This window comes from Dendropsophus ebraccatus, chromosome 14, assembly GCF_027789765.1.
Source record: "Dendropsophus ebraccatus isolate aDenEbr1 chromosome 14, aDenEbr1.pat, whole genome shotgun sequence".
Lineage (NCBI taxonomy): Eukaryota > Metazoa > Chordata > Amphibia > Anura > Hylidae > Dendropsophus > Dendropsophus ebraccatus.
In genome coordinates this window covers 32,981,373-33,006,290 of record NC_091467.1, presented here as the reverse complement: position 1 = coordinate 33,006,290, position 24,918 = coordinate 32,981,373, and the positions used below count along the sequence as shown (strand labels likewise).

Sequence of the window (24,918 nt, the reverse complement as noted above, 5' to 3'; positions counted from 1 at the left end):
TTGCAGATTTTTGCAGAGTGTGATTCTACCGTAATCTTCGCTGTATAAATTTTATAAATCCATGGACAATTGCACTCTGTTTTATCTTAGGATATAATTGTAAGGCAATATCCAAAGTGAATGAACATGAAATTTTTTTTTTACCCTACCCACTATATAAACATGCAAGCTAGTAATGTAGCATTCCTACCAGTTACATACAGAGAGGGGTAAGTCTGTATAAAGTACCATAGTCAGCATACTTCAGGATTGTAGCAGGTGTGTAGTCAGTGATGTAGCAATACATGTTATGACATTAGTAGGGATAACACATTGCCCGACACCTTGGCTAACACCTAATCAATAACTGCATTCTCAAGCCTCGGCCCGTAATAGCCATTTCCTCTATGTGGGAGATGAGGCGTGCGTTCATTTCTTATGATCTTTTATTGATGTGCAGTTTACAGCGCTGTGGGAGCAGGGTCTGAATGTGTTTCATTACTAAATATTTCTTTGTTGTTTGCAAAATTGTTAAATGGTTAAGAACAATAAATGCTTTTTTTTTTTTTTTTTTTACTTGTTCTGTTCTTTATTAAAAACAGACCACAGAAATTCAGTAATATTACAAAACAAATCCAGATCTAGTTCGCTAGTAACTGAAAAGACATCTCACAGCTTGCTGCTTTCAGTCCCCCCATGTGATCAGTTACACACCCAAAGGGTTTACATGCATGTGAAGGTGGCGGGATCAACAATCCATGGTGTCCTGGCACAGGTGTCTCCCTTTGGATACAGCCCCCTCGCTGGTTACATGATGGTGGTGACAACAACAGCTCAGTTCTCAAATTAGAAGTGTTTGCCCTGGGGTACCATGACTACACAAGGGAGGCTGATGGATGAAAAACATGAGCAGCAGCTGTACATAACATACAATAGGGCCGAGAATAGCTTGTGGTGGGAAAAGTTCACTCCATGTTCATTTCCATAGTTTCTTTATAGACATGTTCTTCTCGCTGTCTTTCTGCATCACCTGAGATCATCAAGCAATAGGTTAATGTTTATGCCAATGTATGTACACCATGCATATTGCTACAAGTTTGGCTATTGGAGGAGATTTATTAATTATACATTGTCTGGAAATCCTGGTGAAAACTGGTTCCTTTTTTTAACCAGAATCCAGCTGAGGGTGACAATTTTTTAGTCCTAAAGGATCTTAAAAAAAAAAAAAGTGGTCTCACTTAAAAGGGGTACTTGGGTAAGGTAAATGGGTCTGGCTGTTGGTAGCCCCACATTTTGCTAAATTAGTTTCAGAGGTCCCCTTTAATTACAAATCCACGGTTAGGAGGTGCTTAAGACAAGAATGAAGCTCTTGTCTTAAGCACCTCCTAACTCCTTAGGGTAGGTTCACACTACGGAATCCACCCGGTTAAGTTCCAGAGGATTCCATGGCTCGTAACTGTTCATGGCAGCGCGCATATCCGCCGGCTCCATAGACACCATTCTATAGCCGAGCAGATTGCGCGTTTCGCCGAAAGAACGTCTTTTCTTTCGCCGGAATCAGCTCGGCCATGGAATGGTGTTTATGGAGCCAGCTGATATGTGCGCGGCCGTGAACGGCTACAAGCCATGGAATCCACCGGAAACTTGGCAGATTCCGTAGTGTGAACCTACCCTTACTGTAGCTGTCCAAGTGAGGAGAGGAAGGGGTTTGACCACAGTGTTGTAACTATACCAGGAATGCCAGAAAAAATACATTATAAATGGTCACATGGAAATATTTTTATTGTCCAATTACAAATATTTTTGGTTACAACTATTCTTGAAGGGCACCTGTCATTATGCACCTCTCTGCAGTTTAGAGATGCCACCCCAACATACCATGCTCAGCGAGTTCCTTGCATAGGGCTAGTGCATGGAACACACTGGATGTGGTCTGTTGCCTCAGCAACCCGAATCCACATCACACTGTGGAAAGGTGCATAGTGACAGGACCCATTTAAAAGGGGGTTTCCCATGAAATAATCAATAATGGCCTTGATGTAAATTGTGTACAGGAGCTGGAAGGCTCAATTCTATATATAATGTAATGTAGTGGTGGTGCTGGGTTATTGCAGCGCACCTCCTTTTGAAATGACTGGCCTAACAGGTATTAAAGTCTATCCGTTTCTCCAGAAAACCCCTTTAAAAAGGGGGTCGTACACTAGTACTAAAGAAATCTACACAATAGGAACTATCAATGTGCAGCTCCATCTTAAGGAGCCATTGAGGGTCCAAGCAGTTAACTTGATATGACTTAATAGGACTTAATAGACATATAAAACCAATATTTATCCATTTTTCTTTATTTTCTGCAGAATGATAAGTGCATTCTCATCTTCTAAATAGCGACAGGGGATAGCAGAAATCACCATCTTACCTTAGCTACTGCCATTTCAAAGTCTTCTTGTGTGACATGTACCCTCCTTTCACGCAGGGCATACATACCCGCTTCTGTACAAACACCCTGTAATTATATGAAGTATGAAAGTGAAGCATACTACTGTGAAGTTTATTCCCCATCTATTCGAATTGGGGCTTCACAGGCGTCTATAGGCATTGCTTATAGGGGGAAAGTATGCAAAATAGCTTGGGGGCTGTGGATAAATCAGATGATGTGACATTGCTTATCACTATAAACACTGTACTGGTTATAAGGACATTGGTTTCACATGGGAGCAGCTGATACATCACTATAAGTGTCTTCTGCTAGCAATTACAGAGTCACAATGGATTCTGCAGAACTCGCCGCAGTACATATGTTTGGAAACAAAATTAAAAAGTCAGGAAAAAAATTGCTCTAAAAATTACTGGCATCCATTCGCATCAGAAATACTCACAAAGTGTGGTCACGGTGTAAGATTTTGGGAATGGGTGTTAAACGCAGATATTTCCAGAGGGGGGGGGGGGGGGGGGGAGTAAACTGGGATTTCACAATAATTTCCACATCTGTTTCCCAGTGATCTGCGTCCTGAGACTGTGGGCGGTGATGAGAGCTGTAGGGCTGTCTAACAAACATCCATCTGCTCCCTATTATTCGGTCAGCTGCAAGGACCTGGGTGCTGGGCCAATGGAAGAGATATTTCTCCAACTCTAAGATTTAAAACTCCCTTCTCCAAATGAGACTCTTACCTTCACCTCGGCTCCTGATGCTCCAGGCATAAGTTCAGCAATTTTACGCAGGTTGATACCACGAGTCAGATTCATCTTTCGGGAATGGATTTTCAGAATGTCCAAACGGGCCTATGAAAAGGCAAAACACCGCCATGTATAACCATACCCAAAGTAGGAAAGAATTAGCGGCGGAGGTCAGAAAGTGTACAGTTGGAAGAACCAGTGTAGAACACAAAGATGTTTAAGTGTTCACACCTCAGACTGTATCCAAAAGGCAAAACTACTACTACTAGTGCAATTCTCAGGAAACACAGGAAAGTTTAAAGAATGGGAAATACAGTGGCACATAATCCATACACCACAGCAGCGCAGGTAATTACCTCTTCATTAGGAGGAGGGAACTCGATCTTCCTGTCAATGCGGCCAGGGCGCAGCAAAGCAGAATCCAATATATCAATTCTGTTGGTTGCCATGATGACCTGCAAGAGAACCACCAGGGTGGAAAATCCATTAGTTCAATGCAAAAACATGCTCTAGTGTACATATATCAAAAAAGATCATGTACTGTATATGTATGCCGAGCAAAACAACATCCATTTTTTAAGCTTCAAGGCAGGGGCCTAAACTAATGTTAACAAAATATACATTGCTATATTTGTGGGAATATGCAGTCACATCCTTATGTTCCGGTCATCAAATTCACTGCCAAATCAGCGGTGAATTTTACTCTGCAGGTGAAGGTTTGAGTCTCCATGGCTACGAACATGCATGAGACCATAATGCACGTGACCCCCATTGGATCAGAATGGGGTTGCATGTATTACAGTCTCATTTGTGTTCCTAGCCATGGAGACCCAAACTTCTGCCTGCAGAGTGGAATTCAGCGGCCCTGATGACAGATACACTTTAAAGAGTTACTGTCAATCATCCCCACAGAGCAGGCTCTGGACGGGTCTCTGCCAAGATGACTAGTTGTTGTCCCTCTCTCGCGCTGGAATAAAACATGTTTTCCCCCAATATAAAGATAACCCGGCAGACACTACTTGTACAGAAGGGGAGCTGCTATAGAGATCTATTGTGTGCTGCTGGGAGCTATATTAGCACAAATGCAGTGATTGGTTCTCTTTAATAGATTTTTTTTTTTTGCAGGAAATATGAGACATGTTCTGCATGACTGCTGCAGCCATATGTATACAGATAACACTGCCAATTGATGCAGATTTGGTGGTAGTGGGGGTGCTTTCTTCTCATTTAGGAGTCCCAACCTAAAGAGCTCAGAAAAGCCTATACCATTTATATTAGCCATGTAATTTTTTTTTTATTTTTTTTTTTAAATGCAGGTAAACCTATAATCCTGATCTTACATTTTTTAATAATATATTATACAAAAAACACTAGTGAACTCACATGACAACTGGGGCACAGGGACAGCTTAAAGTCGACTCTGTAACGGTACCTTGCCGCCCCCACCCCATGCCCAGTTCAGGGGTCGGCCTGTTTCCCGATGCCAGTATTTACAAGAAAATCAGTCCACGTGAGAAAAAAGAGCTAGCACTCACCTTCTGCTGAAGCATATATCCAATTTATTCAAAGTTCAAACCAGCATGGATCACGGGGAGGGAGGTGAAAGCAGGTGCGTCAGGGCGACAGACTGTTTCACTTGCAAATGCAAGTTTCGTCAGGCCAACGGAAAACTTGCATTATTTACAAGAAAAACAACTTATCAATGTGGCGCAGGCAGTCAAACTGGCGTGGCCTAGATCATCAGTTCCCTAGGCCTGCGGCGCCTTTCTCCTCACATCAATCTAGCCCAGAAGTATTCTAAAAGTGATAAGAGGCGCCAGGCCACGCCAGTTTGACTGCCCACCCCTCCACGCTGCATTGATAAAAGTAATTTTTCTTCTAAATACTGGCACCAAGAGACAGGCCAACCCCCCGATGCAGAGTGACTTTAAATATTTACTGTCATTTAAATTAACTTTTGACAAGACCTTGACCAGAGCCCCTCCAATCAAAGGCAGGTGAAGTGCATGGTTGTGTGCTTCACTCCCTTAGCGCTCAGTCTGATTACAGGAGATTGGCCTGTATTACAGAGAAGTCTATCTGTAATCAGATATACTACTTCAGGGAGTGAGGCATGCTACTACGCGCTTCACCCGGCTATAACTAATGCTAAGCTGTGACACGTCAAAAGTTGAATAAAAGGACAGTAATAGTTACGTGAAAACAGATTTGTATTACATTAAGGCATTTAAGAGGTTAGCCAATTTTAACACTGTATGAGGGCATAACATACCTTAATATTCTTTGTAGCCTCAAAGCCATCCAGCTGGTTCAGCAACTCAAGCATGGTACGCTGGACCTCACTGTCTCCACCAGAACCACCCTCCAACCGTGAAGATCCAATAGAGTCAATCTCATCCATGAAGATAATGGAAGGAGCATGCTCTCGAGCCATGACGAAGAGTTCTCGCACCATACGAGCTCCTAAAAATATACCAGCGTTATAAAGTTGATATATTCTTCCTAAAGAAAATCAGTCTTAACACTTTCTAGTAACAATTTCTCTACATGAAACTTGTCTAGCTTTTCTTAGTAGAACAAGTTCTCAGACATTAATAACTTGTCTTTCTAGTCAAAGAAATAGCAGTGTTCTATTGGGAATTACAAGGAAGCCTTGACCAAAGCTTTGTTTTAGGAAAATGTTTTCTCGGCTGCCTGACAGGCTCCAATCTAGTTTTGTAAATGTATCCTGCAGGCGTCTATATTCATCCTTATACCGTGTAAGGGTAATTCCTCTGAATTTTTAATGGACAGTGCACACAAACATAATTCCAGGAAACAATGATACTCACCCTCTCCAATAAATTTCTGAACAAGTTCAGATCCAGACACTCTGATAAATGTGCAGTCTGTATGATGTGCAACAGCGCGGGCCAGTAGTGTCTTGCCAGTACCTGGGGGTCCATAGAGAAGCACTCCCTGCAAAATATTATGCAACACAAATTTGGTTTAGAAAGTGGTGCTCAGAATGGGAACCTTCTACCCACCACTCCTTATAATACGCAAGTGGTTTTGTAAGCAAACTGATGAACCATCAACAGAATAGCTCATCAGTCACTGATCGGCGAGAGGGCCAGTTGTCAGGACCTTGACAATCGGTTGGCACGAGCACTACAAAGTGAACAGGCTGGAAGAAGTTAGGCCAGTTCACTGTGTAGCAGTGGCCACAAGTAATTGTAGGTCAGATCCCGTTTAAGTGAATGGCAGGTGAGTTGCAGTAACCAGGTTTGGCCACTACATACTGAATTGAGGCAGCTGCTTCCCCAACGACCATGACAGTGTGTTTTGCCTGAAAAACACTTTTAGGCTGTTTCCACACAGTATTTTGGTCGGTATTTTGCAACCAAAACCAGGAATGGATTGAAAACACATAAAGGCTATGTTCACACACTATTTAAATTTAGTGGATGGCTGTCATTTAATGGCAAATAATTGCCGTTATTTAAAACCATGTCAGTAAATGACGACCATCGACTCGATTTCAACAGTATGTGAACATAGCCTTTCTGTGTTTTAAATACACTTCTGGTTTTTGTTGCAAAATACTGAGCAAAAATACTGTGGGAACATAGCCTCAATATACATAGATGTCTTGAAGGCAAGCCTTGTTCAAATGCCTGTCCTACATAAAGCATGATAAAACTCTAACCTTAGGTTGTGCAATCCCGAGTGCCTCAAATAACTCAGGGTGTTTGACAGGCAGTTCAATGACTTCCTTGATCTCTTTGATCTGCTTGTCTAAACCTCCAATCATCTCATATGTGGAGTCTGGAACCTTTTCCACCATCATCAGTGACACAAGTGGGTCCACTTTGTTGGGCAGGATTTTGTGCAGGGTGTAGCTGTCATTCCTTAAAGCCACTCTACAGTTTGGGGTCACCTAATAGAGAGTATGGAGTCAGCATTGAACACCTTATGACACATTACAGAGACACAACGCTGCTTTTCTGAAGATAATACTCACATCATTTATATCTATGTTTTTGTCAATGTCCACAACAAATTTCCCCTCGGGATGGACCTAGAAGACAAGTCAGTTAGTTACATTTTTTTTTTTTACATAAATCACATTTTAAATACCAAAATAAAACAACTGCATATAACAGCAGCAACAGTAAAAAGTGACAAGGAAAAGGTATGTTCAGACGTACTATATTCTGCAGATTTTATCAATGACCAACAGAAAATATGCAGCAAAGTATATAGTATGTGCCAACATGCACGAAGGATGTACATGAGAACATAATCAGCACAGTATTCCCATGTGATATAAAAATACTAATACATTTATAACAAAGACTTCAAGGTTGTGTTTATATCTTTAGTTGGAAAACTACATATGCAAGAGAACAAAAAACGCATGGAAGAGTTTCCAAAACATATCCACTAATATTCTAATAGATAGACCAGGAGCACCCAACCATCTTCCCCATGGTTTTCTAAGAGTGCCTTCACACAGAGATTTATCCGACAGATTTTTGAAGGCAAAGCCAGGAATGGATTTGAAAAGAGGAGAAATCTCAGTCTTTCCTTTATGACCTGTTCCCTGTTTATAGTCTGTTCCTGGCTTTGGCTTGAAAAATCTGTCAGATAAATCTTTCTTTGTAAAGGCACCCTAAGATATCTACAGTGGTACCTCGGTACTCAAACTGCTCGGTGCTCAAACTGTGTTTTTAAGGAAAGTTTGCTTTGGTTCTCAAACTCTTGCTCGGTTCTCAAACACTTTCTGGGCCCCCAGTCTTGAAGTACTCGGTATCTGAACGTTTTGGCGAGCGTCGATGGTGGATTGTTCCCGGTGAGTTTAGCACTGGTGAGGCTTCATATACAGTACAGTACTGTATAAGACTGCTGGAGTGCATAAACAGTACAGTCAGTGCACCATCTCCCATCCCTTACAGTGCTTGGATGGGGGGGGGGGGGGGGGAAGAGAGACGATATACAGTAAAGGATGAGTGAGAAGTTAGTGACTACTGTACCATAATTGCTGGGTTTGTTGAACATTTCTTGTATATAATGCACTGTACAGTATATAGTGCTGTTCTGTAATGTACAGTAGAGATTAAACTGGGCACTTTTCAATGTAATATATGGGTACCGTAGGTAATTATTGGTGAGTGCTGGAACCAATTAAACACTTTTACATTATTTCCTATGAGAAGACACTGCTCCGTCCTCAAACTGCCCTCCAGAAGCAATGAGAACTGAGGTACCACTGTATTATATGAGGGATATTCACTCACCTTGACCAACACCTTCTTCTTATCCATAGCTCGCACCACTTCTCCAACATAGGATCCCTGCTCCTGAAGTAACTGCAGCTCCTCACGCAGCAGACGCACTGGAAAAAAAAGCAGACTCTTATATACTATACATAAGCTTTATATATCAGGTTAAGAAGGTACTGACAGAACTTAACGACCTTTAGCTTTTGCTTGGAGTCTAAAGCCTTATGCACACGTTCAGTGTTTTTTTTTTTTTTTGACCTGTATATTCTTTCCGCTATAAATGCTTGCAACGCACCAAAATATATGGATTGCACTCTATTTTTTTTGCGGATCTGTTAAATCTGTACAGTACTAGTTTAAATGAAGTTGCTCAAGTTTAAGAAAGATGCCACATGTGTGCCTATTGCAGATCTGCTTTTTACTGCAGATGATAAGGTTGCCAAAAGGTTACAATCCGTACAAAATAGCATATCCCATTAACTTCTATTGACTTGGTTAATCTGTAAAAAAATGGTGTGAATAGCCCTATAGAAATTAAATGGGTATTAATTAATGGGTATTCCCCAACCCACAGCTATTGAAAAACTACAATTCCAATCACGCCCCCTGATAGCCTCTGGTTGCCAGTGCATACTGGGTGTCACAGTTCAACAGTTGGAGAAATGCAGGTAGTGAAACACAAGTCTCTACAGACTCTTTGCTATCACTGGACAGGCCTATGGTGTCAGTATGAAAAGTACACTATATCTAGTCTACCTACTCACCTTTTGCATTGAGCTCATTTCTCTGGGCTTGAAGACGTCTCAAGTTCTGGCTTTTTTCATTGACAACCAACTAGAGAAAAAAATATATATATATCTGCTGTATAAATTGTTGACGGAGCAACCATACATTCATATAGAATAGCAATAGCTTCTAGCGCAGATAATAGGCTGCAGTATATCATTCACAATCTGAAGAAAACTATACATATATATTTATTCAATTAAAGTAGACTTGTTGCAGAGATGTCTGAAGAGGAGTTCCATCCCAAATATGTGAACATGTCATTATAGCAAAACAAAGCCCATTCATATGTATTCACTTTTTTATAATAAACCTACGCTATTCATCATGCGGTAAAAACAATAATAATCTAGTTTAATAGCATGGGTGGTTAAGGACGTGGCGATACCAAACATGTATACTTTTTTGTTTTATTTTTATGCTTTATGGAACAATTTATTTTGCACTGCGAATAGTTTTAGTGCACTTTTTTCCACTTATACACTAATATACATTAGTGTACATTAATGTATATCAACTAGTGATCTTCTGATCAGTGATACAATTATGTGGGCACGCAATGTATGTGTTTAGCATGGCTGCGTAGAGGCATATCTATGGCAGGCCCATGGATTTCTGATCTGGCAAGTATCCCATTAATCCATTACATGCCACAGTCAAGATTTGACAGCAGCATGTAACAGGTTAAAATACCCAGAGTGGAGGATTCTCCCTTCCGGGTAGTTACAGCAGGAGATCAGCTGTCATACTGATAGCTGATCCTGACCAATGGTGATACTAGTGGGGCATATCCCCATTCTGATGCCACCATAAAAAAACGATGGGATAAGAATGAGGCCCAACACTGACCGCTGTAAAAAGCTGTATCAGCGCTTACTAAGGAGGTGGAAACCCATTTGTTGGTTTTTTTTTTTTTGGGGGGGGGGGGGGGGTTGCTCTCTGCATGCTGTTCTGGGAATAGTGTAAGGAACTTTAACTAGGATACAAAATATTCTCAATTTATGAATCCATTACATGCTGTAGGGAAGTAGCAATGCACCATTTCTTACCTGCAGATCCTCGATCTTTGACAAATAATACTGTCGTAAGCCAGTGCCACCACGAGTCTCATCCATATCCATCTGTGGGTTAGAAGAAGTCAAGTCAACATTTATACAGGTTTTTTCTCTCTTTTTTTTTTTTTTAAAATACATTTACAATCTATGAGGGAAATTCTTCATCTGTACGCAAGTCGCACAAAAGGAGAAGCAATTGCTGGTAAGATGCGCTATAGGTATAGGATTTGGGGCTGCCGCACACATCTCTAAGTTAGAGGGCAGACCACGGCCTAAAAGCCACCAAGTTTTGTGCAAACAAAAAACACAGCAATACCATTGATGAATTCCCCTTCTATATGCATAAGATAAGCAAAGCTCCACTTTATAGTGATTCTGTAACCTGTCACTGTTATATACATATAGCCAAACCACACAAATAAGATATTACTATAATGAAATAGCAGAGTGCTCCAAATAAACACATTTTACAGTTTGTCCAATAAATTACATACTAGTCAGATGGATGTGATTTTAATTTTGATAATGAGGGAGAGTATCAGGTGATGGTCGTGAATGATTTATATCGAGGGGCATGTATACCTAAACCCCCCCCCCCCCCCCGACTGTATAATCACACCCACCACCTGATATTCACCCCCTTTATAAAAATTGTGTTTACTAATCATTAAAGAGGACCAGGCTCCCGACCCCCCGTTAGAGCCGCCTATACTCACCTAATCCCGCTTCTGGAGATGGTCGGGTCACAGAGATATCAGCCACTGCAGCCCGGCGCGTGCGCTCCTCAGATGAGTCCAACACCCATAGAGAATGACAGGAGAGTCCGACGCTCCATCATTCTCTATGAGCGTTGGACTCCTCTCTCAGCGCACGCGCCGGGCTGCAGCGGCTGAGATCTCCGTGACCCAACCATCTCCAAAAGCGGGACCCGGCGGGATTAGGTGAGTATAGGGGGCTCTAACGGGGGTCGGGAGCCTGTCACCCCGGCACGGGGGGGGGGGGGGGGGGTGACAGGTTCCCTTTAACTGAAATGTGAGAAACTATAAACCCAAATGTATCAGGAATGGAGGGGCGTATCAAGAAACTATAGTAATAATAGTTAATCTCTGTTTTTTGGGGTCAAATACAAGTCCTCTCTAATTTAAGGGCACAATATACCTTTGTGCTATAGGTTCAGGTCTTTAGTTCTTCTACGTCAGCTGTCCAAGTGTGAAAGATGTGGGGCCTAGGGGCTGCAATGCCTTGCCCTCTTACTCACTGAAAATCAGGGGCCTGACATGTTTTCTGGTGTAAGCATTGAGAACTTCCTCTGTGTAGCCAACAATGACATTCACCATATTGATAACAGCAGTGACCAGTGATTTTAATGTAGAGATCAGTACAAGACAGTCATGGAAGAGGAGATCATTTCCTTATGACAGGGGACCAGTCACACCCTCGGCTTCTATCAAGGACCCATCACATTATACAGCAGCTCACACACTAACAAAGAATAGTGCAAGCAATCCAATGCACCCACAACATAAAGGATATATAGGAATGATCAATTCTATGAGGAGCACAATTAGGCTGTGACTACATAGTGGCTGCATGATACGTGTCCCAGCCAACAATACTGCTGCATCACAGCTACTGACACTGAATGGCGGCCTGTGTGACCCAGAAATCACTGACACCACATATCACTCCTGGATGGATGATCTGGCTGCTCATCCCAACACGGCCAAAGCCACAACCATTTCAGACTGCAATACAATGTAATCCTAACCTTATTCCGCAAAAGGGGCTGGGCCACTACGTATACACATCATATAAGGTGTGCTGATATTAATTTACAGCCTATTATACTCCAGAGCTGCATTCACTATTCTGCTGATGAGATCCCTGTGTACATACATTACATTACTGATCCTGAGTTACATTCTGTATTACACACCAGAGCTGCACTCACTATTCTGCTGGTGGGGTCCCTGTGTACATACATTACATTACTGATCCTGTACTGATCCTGAGTTACATCCTGTATTATACCCCAGAGCTGCACTCACTATTCTGCTGGTGGGGTCACTGTATAGATACATTACTGATCCTGAGTTACATCCTGTATTACACTTCAGAGCTGCACTCACTATTCTAACCTCAGAGCACGATGGTAGTAGCAGTTTTTCTAATGCTGGGACGCAGAAGGTTGTGTAACAAGGGTCAAAGGTGGACATGCCCTTTAAGGCACCAGCACTGTAGTCTTATAACATCACAAAGTCACAAGAGCCATTTGCCTTTACCTATAGAACTACAATTCCCAGCATGGCTCTTGGTATATGTGGCGCTGACAGAGATGTAACTGCTGAGGGCCGGGCACCGCCAGCCACAATACAGGCGCCACACACACGGCCAGGGCAGTCATCCATCATGTCTATGTATAGAGACAGGACAGACCGCGACACTACAGCACAATATACACGTATACCCGGTACCTGCTCCGCTCCTTCCCCCGCCATCTTGTATTCACCCGGCGGAGCCATTCTCTGCCTCACCGTGACTCAGGACCGGAAGCGGCACAGACGCAGCTACGTACGGCCGGACTTCCTGCTCCTACCATAGAGTCTACGGATAAGCGAGAACGTCGCGAGATCAGCGACGAACATACTGTGCATTTATCTAAAGCTCTTGAGCGCCATCTGCAGTACTGGAAGGCAATGACCATGTAAGGAAATGACAGTATACTGGAAATGCAGTAAAGTCATAGGATCCTGACTTTTTGAAGATATTTTTTTTTCCTTATGGGGTTCTACCTGTATTTGGTCAAAGTAGAAGTGATTTTGGGGCAGGTTTATTAAGCTTAGGTTTTTATATGGAACATAGACTATACATATAGAGGCAGCCAGCACAGACTGCTAGGGGGTCAGTAATGTATAGGGGAGAAATATCTGTATATAAGGGGAATATAAACTTACTTGGATGCCGATATCAGTGTAGTTCGACCAGAGCCCACGTCCAGCTTATGTGCAATGTAGAGACGCTGATCAGCAGAAAGAAATCTGCAGAACTGGGCAGATGCTCCGGCTGGTCACTCTCCTTAAAGGGGTTATCCAGCGCTACAAAAACATGGCCACTTTTACCCCACTCTTGTCTCCAGGTCAGGTGTGTTTTGCAATTAAAAGGGTTATCCAGCGCTACAAAAACATGGCCGCTTTTCCCTCTCTTGTCTCCAGATGTGGGTGGAGTTTCAAACTCAGTTCCATTGAAGTAAATGGAGCTTAATTGCAAACCACACCTAAACTGGAGACAAGGGAGGGGGAAAAGTGGCCATGTTTTTGTAGGGCTGGATAAACCCTTTAAGGGTACGTTCACACTTACCGGATCCGCAGCAGATTTCATTTAAATAACTGAACACAGCATCAAATCTGCTGCGGATCCTGTAGGTGTGAACGCACCCTAAAGGATCACTGTCATCATAGAAAACTTTTGACATATCATAGAGACATGTCAGATATTTTGATCCGTCTCCTACTGATTGCCAGAGGAAGCAGGGAGAGGACCGCACTGCAATGCGTCCGCTGCCCGCTCTGGGTCAGCATAATCAGTCGGGCTCCATAGACTTACATTGATCACGGGACACAGAGCTGGGAGAGGACCATGTCTAGCGTGGCCTTCTCCTGGCTCGTTCTCCCAATCAGTACGGGTCCGAACACTCAGACCCTGACCAATAAAAACTTTTGGCACGTCTATGATGACAGGGACATTTTAAAGGGCTTTTCTGAGTCCAAAAAAAGACTACGACTCCCAGCATGCCATGAGATTTTATAGCTGTCAGGGCAAGCTCAGAATTGTAGTTTTGCCACAGGTTGAGGAACACTGCTATAAGTCATAGAGCCTAGTGGTAAGTGTAATAATAATTCTGCACCACACTTTGGCTGCTCTCTACCGTCTCTCTCTCCCCTTACCTTATAGATTGTAAGCTCTCCCGGGCAAGGTCCTCTCTCCCCATGTACCAATCCGCCATTTACCTCATGCATGTAATGTGTTTTTGATCTTGTAATGTTGTCCAAAGTCACCTCGAAGGCCTCATTCACACATCCAGTGATTTTTAAGCACTGTGATTTATATCTGCTAACTAGCTGTGATCCGTGAAAACCGTCCGTGATTGCATCCGTTTTTTAATCCATATCTGTTTTTATTTCACTGATGTGCATCACATTACTTAGGTATATATTCCACTATGTGTAGGCATACCACCCCCCAGAATGTATACCACCGCATGTAGGCATCCCATCCCCCACAGTATGTTGTTCACATGTATGTGTATACATGTGGCACCCCCCCCCCAGTAGATTGTAACCCCCAAATTAGGCCCCATGAGTTAGCCAGCACTACACATCCTCTCCTGTAGCGTGCCCCACCTCCCTAAACTCCTGTAGCCTCCTTTCTCTGTAGTTTCATACTTACCTACTGCGCAGCACTGTAGGCTTCCCGCATCGGTTCTCTGCCTGCTCTATGTGCACAGGTGCCGCAATCAAGCTCTGCACTAGGAAATGTTCTATTTTTTCGGCGTCATGGATAGTATGAATAGACCAATACAGTTCAATGGGACCTAAAATTGTCCGTGATCCTGATAATGGGCAACTTTCTAGGAAATGTGAAATATACCGCCTGGGGTGGGGGTCCCTGATGCATCCTCTGATACTCTAGTGGGCTAGTAAGGTCCAATCTAACACATAAACATATAACTAGAAACCCTGGGAAGTAGAGACGTGGAGGCACACGGCCACATATATATTTCCCACAGCCTGAAATAGCGATGGTAATTAGAGATGAGAGCTGGATAAAGTACACAGAGGCGGTAGCATCACTATAAGGGCTGCACATGTGATAACTTACCCTGGATGCACAGGGCCACACAGGACAAGTCGGGGGACATAGAAGGGACACAACGTTAAAGGATGTTTTTGCATAGTTTTCTATTTTTCTGCCTCGGAGGTGTTTTCTTTACTGCTGCTGCAGGTAAGTCTATGGCAATGGGGGGGGGGGGGGGGTTAATGCTCTTATAACCTGGGAAATAGAATGGAGAAATGAAACGTACATGACTTTGTGTTGTTATTTGGTTGCAATTTTCTTCTAAAACCATTTTATACGAAGGAGAAAAAAAACTTATTTTCGAGAACAGCGCCACCCTTTTCCTTTGGCTGCAGCTGGTATTGCAGCCCAGAACCATTTAAGTGAATACTGTGTTGTTATAAAGTAATGTGTATCCAGAATTCTCATATAGAGGCTTAATTTAAACCATATGTTGTTCCAGCATGTTGTCTTATATCATAGTGTCTTCCAATATATGAGCTCATAAACAGAAAAATATTAATGTATGTAGAGGCCATAAAGCAAAGGGTGAAAAACTGCTAAGTAAAACTGCTGTGCATGTGACTACAGAATGTGTACTGCCACCTGCTGGTCACAACACAGAATTGTGTGGATTTACCGATCTAATTTACAATATTGACTATTTATTGAAATATATATATATATATATATATATATATATATATATATATATATACAGTGGTGCCTTGGATTACGAGCATAATTCGTTCCGGGACTGTGCTTGTAATCCAAATCCACTCTCAAACCAAAGCAGATTTTCCCATAAGAAATCATAGAAATGCAGGCAATTGGTTCCACATCCCAAAAATAATGATTTATTATTATGAATAACAAGTAAAACAGATGAAACAAACATTCAGAAACAGCAGAATATGTGATATTATAAGTTACTGTACAGTAATGGAGAGGATGGGAAACACAAGGACTGACAGAGACTGCAGGGGGCATGAAGGAATGAGCAGGACATATGTGGGCACATACATGCAGCACTCTCTGTCCGGGGAGAGAGGGGTTACAGCTATGAAGAGATTACCTCCACAGTCCTGTCCCCTGATGTAAGCCCCAGCCTGAAGTGGATCTGCTATGATTTGGAAGGTGAGGGAGACTTCCTGGGTCAGAGTACAGGGCTGTAGACCACATTATGCAGACCATGACCCTCCCCCACTCGCGCTCCCACCTAGTACAGGGAGCTCTTAAACCAAAGCAATGCTCTTAAACCAAGTCGCTATTTTGAAAAACTGTGAGCTCTTAAACCAAAACGCTTTTAAACCAAGTTACTCTTAAACCAAGGTACCACTGTATATATATATATATATATATATATATATATATATATATATATATATATATCTTTTATAGAGATTTGTGACATATCACTGGGATATGTTAGCACTTCCTAATCAGTTATTTTGATCCGTAGATCGCTGAATGCAAAGTTACTTCCTCACCTACACTAATGCTGGGTTTACACGGAACGATAATTCGCCCAATCGAACGATTAACGATTTTGAAGCAACAATTTAGTTTTAATAACGATCAGCGTTTAGATGGAGAAAAATCGTTAGAAGATTCGTAAGAAAAATCGTTATTGCGATCGTTTTTAAGATCGCTTAAGCCCATCTTTTACATAGGGTGAATCTTTGAAAGACTGTTTACACGAAGCAGAACATGTTGAAAGATCAAAATGAACGATTTTTCGCTCATCACTTGATCGTTTGCTGTGTTTACATGGAACGATTATCGCTCAAATGCGATCGTTATAGCGAAAATTCGAGCGATAATCGTTCCGTGTAAACGCAGCATAAGGGTCCATTTACACAGAAAGATTATCTGTCAGATTATCTGCCAAAAATTTGAAGACTAAAGGCCCTATTCCACGGGCCGCCTGACTGGAACAAACGAGCGCTATTAGCGCTCGTTTGCTCCTCGTTCCCTGCTTGCTGCGGCGGCTATTCTACGTGGCTGCAGCGAGCGGTTGAGTCTGGGGGGGGCTGTCCGGGAGATCGCTGATCGTCTGGGCAGCCCATAGGATACAGCAGCATCTGCTGCCGACGCTCCTATTCCACGGAGCGACGGCAGCAGATTGTTGCTGTATCAGTCGTTTGTTTTTCAACGATCAGCCAACATGAACGATGTCGGCTGATCGTTGCTGTCAATTCCATGGGACGATTATCGGCCAAATACGGCCGATAATCGTTCCGTGGAATAGGGCCTTAAAGGGGTAGTGCGATGCTCAGCAATTATTCACAGAATAACACACATTACAAAGTTATACAACTTTGTAATGTATGTTATGTCTGTGAATCGCCCCCTTCCCGTGTCCCCCCACCCCCGCACGTGTACCCGGAAGTGTGGTGCGCTATACATACCTGATCCGTGTCGACCAACCCCGTCCGCCATCTTCTTCAAAGACCGACCCTCTCCTGCCGCCCCCCCTCTGCAGCGTCATCAGCTGCTCAGCCGCGACTGGCTGAGCATAACTGTGCTCAGCCAATCGCGGCTGAGCACAGTTATGACGTGGCAGAGGGGGGCTGGCAGGAGCGGGTCTGCCGGCCTCCCGAAGATGACGTCTTTGAAGAAGATGGCGGATGGGGTCGGTCGACACGGATCAGGTATGTATAGCGCACCACACTTCCGGGTAGACGTGGGGGGACACGGGAAGGGGGCGATTCACAGACATAACATACATTACAAAGTTGTATAACTTTGCAATGTGTGTTATTCTGTGAATAATTGCTGAGCGCCGCACTACCCCTTTAAGCCAGGAACAGACTATAAACTGAGATCAGATCATTAAGGAAAACCTGAGATTTCTCCTCTTTTCAAATCAATTCCTGGCTTTGGCTTCAAATCTTTGGCAGGTAATCTGTCAGATAATATTTCTGTGTAAAAAGACCCTAATGGTGCGTTTACACAGACAGATTTGTCTGACAGATTCTTGAAGCCAAATCCAGGAACAGACTATAAACAGGGAACAAATCATAAAGAAAAGGCTGAGATTTCTCCCCTTTTCAAATCCATTCCTGACTTTGGCTTCAAAAATCTGTCAGATAAATCTGTCTGTGTAAACGCACCATTAGCCAGAGACAGACTAGAAACAGAGATCAGGTGATAAAGGAAAGCCTGAGATTTCTCCTCTTTTCAAATCCATTCCTGGCTTCAGCTTCAAATCTTTGGCAGATAATCTTTCTGTGTAAATGGACCCTTAGGTTAGGTGGTCAGTGATTGACTGGTGGGGGTCCTTCCTCTGCCATTCCCACCAAACACAAAAAGAAGGGGTCCTGAATGCCCCTGTGTGATTCAAGTGGCAATATATTATGCACACTGCCTCCTCATTCAGACTTTATAGGATTGTCAAGATAGCTGAGTACTGACGATCGGGTAGATATTTCCAACAAATAATGTTTCCCTATTTTCCTTTTGTGTAAGTAGACAACATGGAAATACTGGAGGAGAGAAACATTCTCACAGAGTTCATGAAATACCCATTAAATAACCCAAAAAAGGATCTTGACCTGCAAGTGCTGAGCCTCCACCTCCGTCCTATAACTAGGAATGGTATGGACAGATCTAGTCCTCATAGTGGTCAAACCATAGATGGGGAGATCCAGGATGTGGTCACACAGCCTGCTAAACCTAAAGCAAACTACAAAGCTCCTCAAACCCCTAAAAGTAAGAGGCGGCAAGAGTTAGAATATGAAAAACTGATTAAAAAATACTTCAGAAGGAAAGGCAGGTCAAAGCATCGCAGCAAACCTCGGAGGCCTCCTAAAGTCAGAACGCCACAAGGTGAGCAGGAAAAAGAAGAAGGTGTAGGGTATAAAGAGGTTAAACGGAAGAACCTCAAGTCCAGAAGAATTGAGCATTTCACCAGATCATCAAGGAACAAAGAACCAAAGAGAAAGAGACTGTCAGAGTCAAGGAAAGTGAAGCCCATCCATGAGGACCTTCAAACAACTTGGCTACCAGGGAGTTGGGCTGACCATCAAACAATTGGGAATTGGGTTGACATTGGACAACTGGAATTGCCTCCTATGATTGATGGGGAGGTGTTAGATGAGGAAAACCCTATGAAGTATAATCCACTTGGAGGAGAAAACTATACAAGGAATGGAGTCAGGGATGGTAAGCTTCCTCCAGACAATCAGCAGTTATGGAGAAGAGCAGTGCCAGTAAGGGACATACCTATAATAGATATATACTCAGATACCATACAACATGCGGAAACACATAGTGGACCCTACAAAGAGGACCATCTCTGGATACAGGGCGACAGGCTCTTACAAACAGAAGGCAGTGGGAGCTATAATACTATGGGTCAGGACCAGGAGAACAAAATTATAAGTCTTATCCCAAATGAAAGTAGTGCTCAAACACCACAAGAAACACAGGAGATTGAGTTGTCACAACCTACAGCAACCATACAGCCGTCCTCTAACAGCACATCCCGATCTACTACCGACAGAGCCTACACTGAGGTACCAAGCGTCACACAGGGTGAAGAATCACTGGATGGCCTATTCAGACCATTGGAGGCAACAATGACCCGTCATCCTGAGAGGATATATTGTAAACCAGGATATAAAGAGTATGGCGGTGTTTGCCGAAGTCAGTGTGTAGTTGGCGGCATGAACTGTGGGAAGTATGGGCAGTGTGTTATTGTGGAGAACATTGGTGCTATGTGCAGGTCAGTGTATCTTCTTGTCTTGTCCTTGGGGTGTAGTTTGCTTTGGAAATCAGATTTTATTAGAATGGTTTCTAGATTTAAAAAAAAAAAATGGTTATAGGATGTCCCTTGTATCTGTGTAAATAAAAGCGCCACCACAGGTGAGATGAAGAGAAAATTTTTATTAAAGTATTGTATTGCCCCCAAAAAGTAATATAAATTCCCAATATACACTTATTACGGGAAATGCTTATAAAGTGTTTTTTTCCCTGCACTTGCTACTGCATCAAGGCTTCACTTCCTGGATAACATGGTGATGTCACGACCAGACTCCCAGAGCTGTGCGAGCTGTGGCTGCTGGAGAGGATGATGGCAGAGGGATGCTCAGTGTCCCTCCAGTGCCCTGTGTCCCCCTGCCATCATCCTTTCCAGCAGCCACAGCCCACACAGCCCTGGGAGTCGGGTCGTGACATCACCATGTTATCCAGGAAGTGAAGCCTTGATGCAGTAAGAAGTGCAGGGAAAAAAGCACTTTATGTGCATTTCCTGTAATATGTGTATATAGGGGATTTGTATAACTTTTGGGGGGCATTACAATACTTTAATAAAAATTTTCGCCGGACTTCTTCTTTAAAGGTTTACTCCGGCGATTTTGTTCTTCAATCAAATTAACTGGTGTTATATAGACTTGTAATTTACTTCTATTTAAAAAAAAAAAATCAAGTCTTTTAGTGGTGTAGTTATTCCAGTATGACACAGTGCTCTCTGCTGCTACCTCTGTCCATGTCAGGAACTGTCCAATGAGCATTTGCAACTGCTCTTGACAGTTCCTCCAGGACACACAGCAGCTGATAAGTACTGAAATGCTTGAGATTTTTAAACAGAAGTAAATTACAAAACTACATAACTTTCTGACACCAGTTGATTTACAATATTTTTTTTGCTGGAGTTCCCCTTTAAGTTAATTTTGAGAGGACACTTACCTTTCTTATTTCATGTCTCCTTGTTCTAGATGCCAGCAGATTAATTCTTTATGTTATGGCGGGGATTGCTGCCAATCGTCCCTCACAACTTTCCAGCTAGCGGCCGTCGTTGGCGGATGCTTTATTCTTCTGTCTGTATCTCTGGCCTCTCTTCCTTTCTTGATTCGGAGGGTGGATATTAAGGCAATTTCGAAATCTGTGAGAACTAGGTAAGCAGCACAGATATTCTTATGCCTAACATTTGTAGGGACACCTTTCATGAAAATACCTCTATATAGTAACGGATTATAAATTGTACAGGAAGCAGTAAAGTTGCAGGATGGTGCCCACAAACCAGAAAATAGCAGAAAACTCCTGTCATTTATTTATTCATAAAAAAGAGCAACCAAGCAGATTCCACCTGTCATTCCTCACAGACTCTTTGGAAAATGAAAGGAGGAATCTGATTGGTTGCTAGGGGCAACTGAGCCAGTTTCACTTTACACCAGTTTGATAAATCTCCATATATGTGTATATTTTTTTATGAAGTTATCTTAATAATCTATCAATCCGTTTTCTCAGCAGACTCTGGATTTCCAACTTGATGCAGCACTCAAGTACATCCTTGTCTTCTCAATCTGTGGACCTTACTGTCTGTTCAGACTATCACTCTGCACCAGATCTCTCTACATTGTACCGGACAAAGGAGGTGAGAGCAGATGGTAACAAGCTTAAAGGGAACCTGTCACCCCCCGTGCCGGGGTGACAGGCTCCCGACCCCCCGTTAGAGCCCCCTATACTTACCTAATCCCGCCGGGTCCCGCTTCTGGAGGTGGTCGGGTGATGAAGATCTCAGCCGCTGCAGCCCGGCGCGCGCGCTGAGAGATGAGTCCAACGCTCATAGAGAATGACGGAGCGCTGGACTGTCGTTTGGTTTTTAACCCGGCTGGTTATAAAAATAGGGGGGACCCTATGCGGTTTTTTTAAATTATTTATTTATTTTAAAACCAAACGACAGCAGCCTGGTAACACCAGGGTGGGAAGAGCCATTGGTTTAGGCCCTCCCCAGCCTAAATCTTACCAGCCTGCTGCCGCCCGGTCCAGGAGCGCCAATTTTGACGCTTCGGGACCACTGGCACCCGGCTCTTCCCAGTACCCCTGGTGGCATTGGGTACTGGGGTAATAATAGGGGGTTAGTGTTAGCCATTTTATACCGGCTAACACTAGGCCCCAACTTAGTAATGGATTCCGTCTATTAGACGGCTTCCACTACTAAGTCTATAAAGTAAAGAAATAAAGACAAGACACAAGTTAAAAAATTTTTTATTCAAATAAAAACACCCCCACACCCCTCATTGACCATTTTATAAAAAAAAAAAAAAAAAACAACCGCTGGTCATCGACGTAGTCCACGGAATCCGACGTAATCCCCAGGATACCGATATCTGAAAAACAAAAAGGGAGAAACACACAAAAAACACACAAACAGGAGCACAACACCCATCATTGTGAGTGGTGTTGTGCTCCTTACAGTATGCAGCATCTTTACAGATCGCTGCTTACAGTCTGGCCCCCAAGGGGTTAAGGGAGGATGTATTGCATCCCCCTTAACCCCTTGGGGGCCAGACTGATGTCAGACTGCACCCATCCCAGCAAGGAAGGGGTTAAGTGACCCCCCTTCCTTGCTGGGAGAGGTGCAGTGCTGGGGAGGGGGTGGGGAGAGCTCTATACTCACCCCGATGTGTCCTGTTCGCTGGTCCGCAGCACAATGAAGTCACTGTGCTGCGGACCCGCTAATTATATGTGCACTCAGCCGATCAGCCAATCAGCTGAGCGCACATATAATTCTAAATGTTTCTTCTAATAATGCTATTGTGATAACATAATTAGAAGAAACATTTGATGTTTTCATTAAAGTAAAGTGATGATTAGTACAGAATACTCTATTGCCGGCAATATGAATTACCGGCTTAATGGAGCTTCCTGTACTAATTAATATTTAATTAATAAAACACATTTTCGTTGAAATAAAATCAGTTTCGTTGTTCAATAATTTAATTCTAACAAATCCATCATTGTGCAATTAAATATACTGTCAAAAAAAAAAATATATATATATATCTATATATATATATATATATATATATATATATATATATATATATATAGATTTATATATATATTTATTTTAACAGTATATTTAATTGCAAAATGATGGATTCGTTAGAATTAAATTATTGAACAACGAAAGGGACTTTATTACAAAGAAAATGTGTTTTATTAATTCAATATATTAACCATGAGAGGCATCGGCATACTGCAGAGGATCGCAAACCCCGGTAATAGCGATTCATGTAAACTGTTTCCCTGCTTTCCCAGATGCATTACAGAGGTGTTTGCATCACTTTCTTAAGATTTTATTTGTTATTTTTAGTTGAACCAGATTTCCAAGTAAATGACCGTATGTTTTCAGCCGCATGTCTATTTTTTCCCACGGCCGTAGTTTCATCCGCACATTTACAGCCGCATAAAAAATACAGCCGCACACATACATAGTGTGAACATAGCCTTAGGGTGCGTTCACACCTACAGGATCTGCAGCAGATCTGCAGCATCAAATCTGCTACAGATTTGCTGCGGATCCTGTAGGTGTGAGTATTCCGGATATGAGAATGAGAGATGAACTGAAACTAAATAAAAAAAAAAATACCTACTTCGCTCCCAAAATCTAAGAACACGTATAAGAAAATAGTACAGTCCAGTTAAGTCTCCAATGCATGTTCTGTTATCACCACTAGGGGTCAGGATGAATCCACATTGGATGAATCTCCAGAAGTGGGTGCACAGGACAATTTCCTGTAACATATTACACACTGTCACAATGTTTTACAGAAACTACAATGTAATAGAATTGGATTTGTGAGAGATATTGTGACATATGATGTGACAGTATGTGGTTGTTTGCTTTATATAACAACAGGTGGCATGTAACTCTACTATGTGGCAATGTGAGAGAACTCGGCTATGAGACCACATCCTACATGATTGCATTAGAAGATACCAGGATAATACCAATATTATATACCTGGAAGAGAATGTTATGAAGAGCATTGACAATATGGACTTTCCTGAGATATGAGAATTGATTATATATTAATAGGGTTTAACAATGTGCACACCTTTAAATACCCTTTAATTATATACTATTTTGTTATCTTACTATCTTATCTGGTTAATATTACATTGTCATTTTATGATTTGTAATTAAAAATACATTTTACTTTGACTGATTTTTTTTTTGGTTCGTTTCATGTTTAATGACCCGTGGCCTCTCCGGAGCTATCTATTTTATTCAATACATGTATTCCCCATGAAATTCTATAACATCTTCTATTAGTCAAAGATAGCGCTTCATATTAAATTTAGCTTTCCTTGGCTTTATAACAGCCGCATTGAATTTAAAATCAGATTTTTTTTTTCCGAAAAGAATTATGCCTTTAAAGTTAAATGGCATCTAAATGGCTGTGCTAATGGCGGAAACACTGAATGTTGGAGATGCCGGTGGTGATTAGGGCTGGTATGTATTTGTGTCACATGCCTCACTACTAAGGCTGGGGTCAGACCAAGTAAAATACATCCTCATTACCCAGAATTGTTCATGCAGCGAGCAGGACGAGCTTGTCAGAGATGACAGCTCCCTCTCTTCGCTGTCAGTGGGCTTCCGGTACCCATCCAATATCAGTGATGATATGAGCCTGGTTCTTGTAAAAGTAATATAATAAGATTAGTAACATAGTTTATAAAACTGAAAAAAGTAAATACTGTATGTCCTTACAGTTCAGCCTATTACCTCGCCGTGCTGATGTAAGCATTACCAGGCTTCATCAGATTGTTTATGACAAGAAAACACCTGTGATGAAGCCTGGTAATGCTAATAATTCAGCAAGGGCCAAAAAGGCAGTTTAGACTAAATTACACAGCGTACATAATCAATTAGGCTCTAATTATGTAAACAAATAAATACAACAAAAGTGCTAATGTGTAAACACAGCTTTATTTTGCCCTGGTGCCAAAGGTTTATTGCTTCAAGATTATGCAGCACATGGCTCTTCCAAACCAGCAATCAAAGGCTACGCATTTTTTTTGTACAGTTTTTG

General features: G+C 42.3%; 2 protein-coding genes across 2 annotated transcripts; one reads left to right on the top strand and one right to left on the bottom strand.

Annotated features, from left to right (window-relative positions):
• Positions 1–556: 556 nt before the first annotated feature.
• PSMC5 (proteasome 26S subunit, ATPase 5) lies at positions 557–12,842 on the bottom strand. The gene is made up of 12 exons (XM_069953326.1): positions 12,733–12,842; positions 10,253–10,324; positions 9,182–9,251; positions 8,433–8,530; positions 7,157–7,213; positions 6,842–7,072; positions 5,985–6,111; positions 5,426–5,616; positions 3,510–3,608; positions 3,148–3,258; positions 2,396–2,482; positions 557–1,009 (listed from the first exon to the last, which is right to left on the bottom strand). Exons 1-12 carry the CDS (start codon positions 12,778–12,780, stop codon positions 956–958), a joined length of 1,245 nt encoding a protein of 414 aa, XP_069809427.1. The 5' UTR covers positions 12,781–12,842; the 3' UTR covers positions 557–955.
• A 25-nt stretch (positions 12,843–12,867) lies between these two features.
• Positions 12,868–23,975, top strand: LOC138772721 (uncharacterized). The gene is made up of 5 exons (XM_069953324.1): positions 12,868–12,962; positions 18,563–19,820; positions 20,812–20,991; positions 21,347–21,470; positions 23,742–23,975. Exons 2-5 carry the CDS (start codon positions 18,571–18,573, stop codon positions 23,787–23,789), a joined length of 1,602 nt encoding a protein of 533 aa, XP_069809425.1. The 5' UTR covers positions 12,868–12,962; positions 18,563–18,570; the 3' UTR covers positions 23,790–23,975.
• Positions 23,976–24,918: the final 943 nt, after the last annotated feature.